This window comes from Cydia fagiglandana, chromosome 20 (assembly GCF_963556715.1).
Source record: "Cydia fagiglandana chromosome 20, ilCydFagi1.1, whole genome shotgun sequence".
NCBI lineage: Eukaryota > Metazoa > Arthropoda > Insecta > Lepidoptera > Tortricidae > Cydia > Cydia fagiglandana.
The window spans coordinates 6,343,101-6,354,161 of NC_085951.1; the positions used below are offsets into that span (position 1 = coordinate 6,343,101).

An 11,061-nucleotide genomic window follows, 5' to 3' on the forward strand; every position below is an offset into this window, starting at 1 on the left:
TTATAGTTTTTGAAGTTCAAACATGCATATGTGTTCTCTATATGTCAAGGACAAGGGTTCTAAAACAAGTTCCGGCATAAAACCCTTCGTAAGTCGAATTAGGAATTAAAGTTATTGATCAATTTAATAAATGGATACATTGTTAGTATAAACCTGACATTTTGAGTCTAGTCGGAACAATGTTACATACCTTCCCCTAATCGATAAAATCTGGACTTTAGTCTGAATATGGAAGAACAAAGTGACCCTTATATGTAGTTAGTTTATCAGGTTACTGATCTGATCAGACTTCGGTAGGTACATACCTAGGGACCAAAGGATACATACATACCTAGAGACCATAGGATACCTGTGTTGAACATTCATTGCACATGTGAAAATTCGAAAACTAAAATTTTTAGAATAATAAAGGTTTAAATTTTTTTTTATGGTAATTTTCGGCCCCGACGTAAAAATGTGAGAAGCCTCTGTATTTTTTATACAATATATAGGAAAATTTAGCTTTTCCGTGCTATGTATTATATATTACACTTAAGGTTTTAGATATCAATATTACGAATTTGTAAGCCAAGTTCGGTAAACTGCAGTGTGTGTTTACACGAACCTTTTCGAGTCGATTTTTCGACCCCCGTAACGTTTTTCCAGTACGGCCAATGATATGGAACTGAACTGATTAATATTATGAATTTGTAGTCTGATAATGTATAATTTTATTCCGTTAAAGTTTTATTACAATCCACTGTTACGAGAGAATGTATTATCTCCAAAAAGTACACTAATCCAAAGACCCCGAGCGTATTAAATACTTATAAGTAAAGTATAGCACATTTTTTTTGCTAACAAAGAATGCGCTCCCAGTTCCCAGAACCACCAAATCCTCACAAGCACTAAGTCCACCCCGTCCACATCCCCAAGTCCTCCGGAACTAGCCATCTCACAATTAAAACTAAAGCATTGCACTTGCTCGCTAATTGTTTCCAATTACAAGGCTCATAGCGGGGTGCGTCATATATAAGGGGGCGAACTGTGTCCAAGCGGCATTCCGACTTGGGAGCTAGTCGCAACAACGTCGCACTTAGGCGAAAATTCCTAGGCGAGTACTGGCAACAGCAGCGCCTAAGCTAGTTCGTTTGAGATCTCCATCTAGTACCTAAATACAGTAATCATGCAGTCTATGGTGAGTGTTTTTAGTTTTATTTTAGACCTAGAAAGCTAACAAGTATTATATATCAGTATTTTCAAATGTAACGAAGTTTGGTTTTAGTTAAAAAAAAAAACATAAGGGTTTCATATTCTAATATGTATATATTTATTTAGCTTATTTTTCATTCATTATGTGTGCTATAATATATGTAGTCTGATAATTATAGTATAATTTTTAACTAATAAGTATAAGCTAATTTGTATGCGTGTAAGATATAAACCTAAAATTACATCTACATAAGTATTTTAAAAACATATATAGGATACCTATTGACTGAAACTCCTGAAAACTAATTAGTTTGAAATCGCATGACATGACCAATTACCGTAGTATAACTAACACCAAACTGCATAATAACTTCCCTAACACTTTCTTACTGAATAATGTAATATCGATGTATCGGCAGATTACATCAACATATTACATCCTATTAAAAAACACTCTTCCTTTTCCCGTAGAACAATGCTTCATCCAATAAAAAAATCTTACGACTTCGATCTTACTTAAGTAAAGTTCTGCATGCATACGCAATTTTATATCCCATCACGTTCAAACAATATATACCTACCTATTTAATAGACTATTTCAAACCACCCCGGATAAAATAAGCAGCCAGATAAGCTAAGTAAGAACTTACAATTTTGCACTCTCTAATCTCAGTATTCGTAATAGTAATTTAATAAATATACGAGGGCTGTAACAAAAATATAAACACTAATACTAAACTACCAATTCAACATGTTTTATTTAAATTACCAACAAATCTTATCATTGACGCGGAGTAAGTTCATAAACAAACTAGACAAATAGTATTAAAATGTAATGCAGTTTTATGTAAATGCTCGCGTGCAGTGGGCGGCAAGATTCATGTGCAAGCCGCCTAATTCGGCCCACAATTCGTTAACGTCGTAGGTATAAATCATCGTAGCAAATTCCTAATCAGTGTGTCAAGGTCGTCATTAAAAAATGCATCTAATCGTAGACATATGACAGGTGCATCCGGTATTTAATAATGACTAAAGGACGTCTAATAAAAAAAACTATTTCATTTTGCAAAAAGTTAGAGAAGTATTACAAAAGATGAGCTTCGTGCATTTAACGCTACTTATCTATCTAATTAATCTTGTTAGTTTGTCCGAATGCAAATGGTGTAGTCACTTTGTTAAAATACTTACTGAAAATCTCCATTATTTATATACTGAAATAGATAAAGAAATTCGCAAGTAAATTAAAAATAACAATAAAACTAATCAGGAAATGAGGAGAAAGGCTCTACCGCGTTGGGCGCGCGCATCCTCGTATCCGAAAGATTGTGGGCGGGGAACTGAGTAAGCCCCAAACAGTGTTAATTGCTTGTAATTGAATACAGCTGATTCATCCTCAATAGCTATTAGATTTGCATGCGTTTGAGACATTAAATATTTCGAATGATATCCATACGTATCTAAAAGCTCTCGCATATGTAAGGTTAAATATTTTTTTGGCGTCACCATTGATCCGATATTAGGCTGCAGCATTCGTATGTAAAAAATAGTCGTGAATTGGAGTTTAGTGACAAGACTATTTATTTACCTAAGCATAACAGGATGTTAGTAAATTAATGAAAGCCAGTTACACATAGGCGGTAAAAACGTTCGCTGCGCAACCCGGGACACACGGCGGTCAATCAAGCGCATAATTTGAAATATTTCAATAATCAGGCTTTTGCGTGACCTTCGCGAAACCATAACACTTCCTCACGCCTTCGGCTTCCTCCGTTTTGCAACCCAATTGCAATACTGGTTGTGCACCAGTTCGTCGAATGATAATTCCGATCTATTGCAAAAGGATTTTGCAACAGAATGCAAAAGCGGCCGATATAAGGCCCACGCCCATAAAATCACGGGGCAACCTGCTGTGTCAGATCCTGGTTCCCTCGTAAATACGTAATCTAACAAGGTCCCATTTCGCATTCTAAAACTCGCCGGTTTGCAAAACGCTGTTTATCGATACTAATTTGAAATGCCCCATTGTAATACATTATTTTCTATAACTGCTTGAAGCAATTTAAAAAATGGCATTCGCACTGTACGCAACATCACATACTAACATTAAATACTCCAATAAATATGTCATGTTAGTGTAAACACAAACCTAGTTAAAATAATTAAAAAGATAATTACCTTTAGATACTTGATCTAGTTTCTACTGGACCACACATTGCGTCTGCACGAAATGTGTAACAATAACTTGCCATTACATTAAAGGTTAACTTCGAAACACAATTCCCTATTTAAGAATTACCTACGAGAGCAGGGCGGTGGCTATTTATCATTGCACAACCACCGATTGTTAGCAAATGGCAACGTCAGTCATTCAAAATGGAACCAACATAAGCTTGACCACACACGTCTCCGTAAATCCAATTTAAGGTACACATTATCCGTGTGCTGTTTTGTCGTAATGTTTAGAAAAGATATAAAACCTTAAAATGACTCGATATTTACACAGCCCCATAGCTATAATGACATGTAATTTCTACTTAATTGCAGAAATCAAAAACTTTAAGCACCTGTTGAGAACAAATGTGTTAACTCATGCGGTATAGAGATAATAAAAAGTAGGCGTACACTTACATCATGTCAGCCAACTTAATAGCTAATTATTTTCATTGTTCATCGGGAGGCTTGATAAGATCGAGTGTTGCGATTTTCTAATAAGTTCACTTATGAGAGACTCTGTTATTGTATCGAACCGATATTTAGAAGCGATAGCTGATCTAGATTGTTTCAATCCAATCCAAAAGTATATGAAGCAGAAAATAAGCTTTAATAATACATTGGAAATCTCATTAAGATTGGAATGCCAAATATGTTGCAATTAACTATTAATTTAAACGACGTTTAAACAATACACGGAACACGGAAGGTGCAAAGGAAATGTTCGATTGTTTCCCATAAAGTAATTGAAGGATGTACACAAACAATGGGATTCCTTGAATCCTACAACCTACGTTAATAAAACAACAAATGTAAGGCTAGTCGCCCATTTAAAGACAACTTACGGTTATCATCAAGTCGCAAGAAACCGACAACTTTGGATAAGGGGTTTTATGTATTTGTATTATTTTTATGGGTCAAGCAGTCCTCGCTAGAAATACGGGCGGCCGGTTGGTCTTTGTCGGATAGAAGCTACCTATATGTTGATGTATCTTGTAGGTGCCTATTACTGATATGTTGAGCAGTTCCTCGCAGCGAATACGGGTGGTGTTGTCCCGAGTTTCCAAGTCTTCGCCGGGATTGTGACAAACGCAAGCATCCTACAGATTTAATTTTGTAAAATGTTAAACTTGAAGCAACAGTGAAATGTGGCTCAAGGGAGAACTGCCCTTATAATTCGGGAAGACTAGATATTTAAACCTTTCATCTTCTTTCCAAGGATACGTAATACTAGTTGACATAGTTAAATAATAAAGGGTTTCAATATAATTACCAGCACTCTCACTATCGTTCCGTGGACCTATAAATAGCCCGATAAAGTACTCGAAAGTAGTTCTGGAACTAGTTTACTTATTTAAAGCTTTCCTAGTGCAGTTATTTTATCTGTCATCTGCGGTGCGTGCCGCCGGGCCACGCCCTCGCCCGTGCAACGCCTAGTCGAAAGCTTTGCAAAACCCTTTTAAGTATCTATATTTTGTAATTACAACTACCGTAACTACCTTTAGTCTGTTAAAGTTGTCGAGGCGCGCAACATACTTCAGTTTGGCATCACTGTCCAAGATATCCATGTTAAAACATCATAAATAATAACTAGAAGACCCATCCCGTTTTTAATAGTCAATAAGAAATGACGATAGCGGATCAAGGTGTATCTATATCTAATTATTAACTTAACCAACCCTTTTTCTGCAAATAAATATGAATCAGAATCTGACGAGAGAGCCAAAAAAAGAGCTTCAGAATAAAGTATTATCTCTCCCAAAGTCACAGACAAATATACAAACAAATAGACGATGGGAGCATATACCAACCATTGAGCAGTGGTCGCATTAAACAAGTAGAGGCTGAAGTAATCGCTGAATCATGGAAATATTAAAAATACGCGTTTCACATCATCCGAAAGCAGTTGACATTGATAAAAAATCCGCAACCTCCGTAGTTCAAAGCACTTTGTCGAAATCTCGTTACGCTTATAGTCTAATTACCCCATTCATATGATCTCCACTTCACACGCATTGTAACACTAACACATTGTAAAATAGTTTATTTCGCAACGACCAGGTATGATCGCATGTATATTAAATGGTCCGTGTTGTCCAAATCTCATGATCTTTTGTAAACGGTTGAGCAACTTGGCGTGCTGCGTGACACTTCATTAGAACATTTTCCCTGACGCATACCTTGATAGGGATCGGTTGTCACCTGTCCACACTGATGGATATATAATTAAGAATAACACGATCTCCGATAAAGTGAAATGCCTAATCCGATGTCACAAACTTGGGACAATCTGGTTTCACTATTAATTAAACGCTGACGAGGAATCTGGATGTTACTCAATCGAGAACTCCCGTCGGTAGCGACTATTTTACATTTTGACTTAATTTGTTTATGTTATTGTGTCATTCCATTAATGGGTAATTTACTATTCATTATCATTAAACTCAGCATAATTGGGTGACGTGTATAAAACACCAAATGGTAACAAATCTTAAATTGTTTTTATTCGTTATATTTTAAGTATAAATAAATACTACGATAAACATTAAGAACTAGATATTACATACATATTACGAACATAATCTTTTTCGAGATATGTATATCTTATTTTTTCTTAAGATATCCGCTAGCTGCCGCGGTTGCACGGAGCGGGTGAGCGGGCAACGAAAAATGGTATAACGCTTACTGGCGCGTACGCGCCATTCTCAAGATTCATGATTCTTAAAGATAATTTATTAACCTTTGATCTACATATCTACTGTATAGGATCACACCAAAAGACATATATAGTTTTTAATCGAAAGTATATCGCGATTACATCGTGCGAAATAGATAGTACACAATTTATCTCCGTCATGTTAATAGCCGAAATTACTATAATCATCACATAGAAACCCAAACGTTGAGCCAAACGCAATTCCGAACCATTTCGTCTGAATTACCCGGTCAATATTTTTTAAATCTTTGAGCACGTCTTAAACAGAATGTAGTTGATGATGTAGAATCAAACGCCGACTCCTAAACATTACAATGTCCTACGAAACGGTTCCACTCAATAACATTTCCATTTTCAGATTGTCCTCGCTGCCACCCTCTGCCTGGCAAAGGCCTCTTGGCTGCCAGCACCCGTGCAAGACACCCCCGAGGTGGCGCACGCCAGAGCCGCACATCTGGCAGCGCACGCGCAGGCCTCCACCGCACACGGCGCGTGGGCGCCGCTCGGACACGCCGGCATTGGGCTGGGATACGGCGGACACTATGGCGCGCCTGCTGCTGGTGAGTGGGCTCAATTGCTGATACTAGTAGTACATAATGGAGTCTATGAAATCGACGATTTTACTTATCCATGTGAGCTTAATTGAACCTTTATAAAAATAATTTCTCAATACATATACATATATAGCAGGGCGGCGTGCTGTCCCCTTTACTTTTTTCTATTTTCATAAATTCCATTACTTCAAATCTTCTATCTTCTTATCATCTCTATGCCGACGACCTCCAAATCTACTCCCAAGGCCCGCTGGACGATTTACCCCATCTTATCAATTCCACTAACACCGACTTAGAACGCATATCTGAATGGAGCTCTTGCTATGGTTTAAAGGTTAATCCGTCCAAAACTCAAGCTATTATCATTGGCAGCCCGAGAAACATAGCAAGGGTCGATTTCGAAAATTTACCTTGTGTTTTATTCGATGGGGTACTTATTCCTTTTTCTAACCATGTTAAAAATCTGGGCGTGATCATAGATCAAACTCTTTCTTGGATTCCGCAGATCAGTGAGGTGAGCAGAAAGATCTTTGCCACGGTTGGTTCCCTACGTCGAATTCGAAACTTCTTGCCCCTCGCCACTAAAATTGCGCTTGCTCAGTCTCTCCTCCTGCCAATTTTAGACTATGCAGACATTTGTTATTTAGACATTACTGAAGAGCAATTGAACAAACTTGAGCGACTTCAAAATGTTTGCATTAGGTTTATTTTCGGGTTGCGCAAATTCGATCATATATCAAGCTTTCGTTCGCAGCTTAAGTGGTTGCCTATCCGTTTCCGTCGCAACATACATATTCTTTCCCTCCTGTATGTAACGCTGTTTCATCCCAATACTCCTTTTTATCTCAAAACTCAGTTTAAATTTCTTTCCTCCATTCGTTGCTCGCAAAATCTGCTACTGGTTCCCCCTCCTTCTTCTTCAAAATTTTACATTAACTCTTTCAGTTTTCGCGCTGTCCGGCTGTGGAATGCTCTGCCTATTGATATCAAACGTGCTAAATCACTCTCTATTTTTAAAAGTCTCTTAAAAAATCATTATTTGTCTCTTTCATAAATTTTTCATTTTTTTTTAACTCCTTATTGTTTTATAGCCTCCTTTGTCATCTATATATTTATTTGTTATTTATATAATGTTTATATAGTAATAAATGTAGTATATTTTTATTTCTTATATTTGTAGTATATGTATTTTATTTTATTTTTATTATTTGTTTTATTTTCGCACCACCCGTTAACTTGAATTTGTTTCGCCTTCTCACTATCTGAAGGTTGTCTGGAAGAGATCGCTGTTTAGCGATAAGTCCGCCTGTTGTTACCTACATATTTGTACCTGTTCATACTTTTGTACCATTTCTTTTGTAGTGTGCAATAAAGCATTTTATTATTATTATTATTTGTATGTCTTTTCCATATCTCGGGACCATGGGGTCCCGGACCTTTGGGAGGCGTACGTGGGGCCGAAGCCAACAGCGCAGAGGCCCTTTAAGACACTTTAATCTAAAAGCAAGGGATACACGTGGCGGATACCATCCCCGAACGCACAATGTGATACATCAAGAGATGGTCCCCGCCAGGTGCAAAGACTATTGCAGTGCAGCACTTTTGTGCTGCGATGGGAACTAAGGTCATGGGCTATAGATTTGAAAGTTGGATGGACTGGATAATGGGCTATGGGAGAGACTAGCGGACACCTGCCGTGACAATCAGTCTCAAAATTGTATAAGACAGGTGGTGACTCGCCAACTCATTGAGTGGGCCCCGCAATGGCCGCACGCACAGTGCGACAACAGGGCAACACTTTGGAGCGGCTGTGAGGTTGTCGAGAGGTGAGTCTGCGGTAGCCAGATCCCGGTAATCCGTTCAAGGGCCGCCGGCGTTATGACATTTTACACTTCCAACCTGGAGCATAGGTCCCGCTCTTGCGACTCCACTCTGGCCGACCAATCAAGGCAAGCACAGAGGCGAGGGCCAGATGACAGGGCCCTCTGGAATAGGGGTCCGCGGTGTCGCCACTCACCGTCAGCTCGCCACAAGCTGCCCCCGCGGGGTTATTATTATTATTTGTTTGTCCTTTCCATATCTCGGGACCATGGGGTCCCGGACCTTTGGGAGGCGTGCGTGGGGCCGAAGCCAACAGCGCAGAGGCCCTTTAAGACAGTTTACTCTAAAAGCAAGGGATACACATGGCGGATACCATCCCCGAGCGCACAATATGATACATCCGGAGATGGTCCCCGCCAGGTGCAAAGACTATTGCAGTGCAGCACTCTTGTGCTGCGATGGGAACTAAGGTCATGGGCTATAGATTTGAAAGTTGGATGGACTGGATAATGGGCTATGGGAGAGACTAGCGGACACCTGCCGTGACAATCAGTCTCAAAATTGTATAAGACAGGTGGTGACTCGCCAACTCATTGAGTGGGCCCCGCAATGGCCGCACGCACAGTGCGACAACAGGGCAACACTTTGGAGCGGCTGTGAGGTTGTCGAGAGGTGAGTCTGCGGTAGCCAGATCCCGGTAATCCGTTCAAGGGCCGCCGGCGTTATGACATTTTACACTTCCAACCTGGAGCATAGGTCCCGCTCTTGCGACTCCACTCTGGCCGGCCAATCAAGACAAGCACAGAGGCGAGGGCCAGATGACAGGGCCCTCTGGAATAGGGGTCCGCGGTGTCGCCACTCACCGTCAGCTCGCCACAAGCTGCCCCCGCGGGGTTATTATTATTATTATTATATATACGTTAGTTCTAGGCAATAAAATATATCGTAAATATATACTTATTTCTGCTACGGTGGCCTACTCAAACAATATTAGTTGAAACTTAATTAGCCGAGACCATAAAACTTCAGAACATTAATTAATCATGGAAACAATAAAATTACCCTAATCACGCCCTTTTGTGAAATCTGCTACTTACTACTGTTCTAGTGCAAGTTATTTAATTAAATTACGTCACGAATTATCTTCTAAATTTATTCATCATCTAAGCATACGACACGCACTAGTGACTCGGTTTCGTGAACAATAATTTCTTTATTCAGTAAACCACTAAACAAATTTTAAATTTAACGCCTTTCTTCACATAGATTACGTTAAACTACTTATTTCATTGTTAAGTTCAAGTGGGCGTTAATAGTTACTCGTAACGCATAAGTTTAACATAAATGTTGCGGTAGTTGATACTTTTTGCTGTTTGCTTGTTTAATCAGACTTTTCTAACTATAAATCCTTAGGTAATATATTTATGTTATTTTTAAAAACAGTAATGCATTGACAATAGCACAAAGATAGTATAATACTAAATCAACGATTAATAATAGATTAGTTGTCATTGTACCTCAACCTCGAGATGTGTGATCTTAATCAATTGTTCATCTTTCAGGTCTCTTGAAATACGGCCCCGCCCCCCTGGCGCACGACGGCCGCGTAGTCGACACGCCTGAGGTCGCGCACCTGAAGGCCGCGCACGCCGCGGCGCACGCCTCTGCCGCGCACGGTGCGTACGCGCACGGCCCCATCGCGCCGCTCGCCTACCACGGCGGCGCCGCGCTCGCGCCCCTCGTCCAGGGCGGCTACGCGCCCGCCCACGGCGGCTACGGCAAGTGGACCGGCCCCCCCGCCCACATCCAGCTCACCCACGATGGACAGTACGTCGTCGACACCCCTGAGGTCCAACACGCTCGCGCCGCTCACCTCGCCCAGTACGCTCACGCCGCCCACGCGGCCGCCGCCGCGCCCGAAGAACCCTGGGGCCATGGCGGTCACGGCTGGCACTAAATCCTACCTCCGACCCTAGCCTCAACACTGCCTGACTCTTTATTTTGATATAAAATAGAGAAAATGTAAAAAAAATACTGTGTATAAAGAATGCGAACTGTGTATGCAAACTGCAACTCTTGAAGAGCGAACTTGCGAAAAGTAAGAATAAAAAAAAACTAATAATGTTAACTTTTGTATTTATTTTTCTGATTTCCTTCCTTCGTTCTTTAAACTCTAAAACCGTCATCGTTTAATATAGGTACTTATGATATTGATTTAACAATTCCTAAATCAAAATAGGTACTTTGGGTAAGATCTACACGGTCACCTAAGCGTGTCTGTGCCTGGCAGGTATAATTAGTGGGGACAGGTACATTTTGCCACACCAAATTGCCTATTAAAATTACACGGCAATGATTAGGTACTTGTTAGTGAATATAGGTTCGACCGTAAGTATACTTACCAATTTGCAGTTTAGTAGCACGCATCAGTAACCTGACTAATAGTTATGTCAACACAGAAAAATGCTGTGACCGTTACAAATAGGAAAAGCCTAGGTCGTTCATTTTGTAACACTATGCCTGAATATGCTGCAACATATTGCGAAGGGTTACGAGAAGATAAGATAT

The 11,061-nt window shown here is 39.9% G+C and overlaps 1 protein-coding gene across 1 annotated transcript; it reads left to right on the forward strand.

The window, feature by feature from the left end:
• The first annotated feature begins 1,018 nt into the window (after positions 1-1,018).
• On the forward strand, positions 1,019-10,621 carry LOC134674768 (pupal cuticle protein-like). Its single transcript, XM_063532900.1, has 3 exons — positions 1,019-1,177; positions 6,477-6,678; positions 10,056-10,621. The coding sequence occupies exons 1-3, from the start codon at positions 1,166-1,168 to the stop codon at positions 10,448-10,450; spliced, it is 609 nt and encodes a 202-aa protein (XP_063388970.1). The 5' UTR covers positions 1,019-1,165; the 3' UTR covers positions 10,451-10,621.
• The last annotated feature ends 440 nt before the right edge of the window (positions 10,622-11,061 follow it).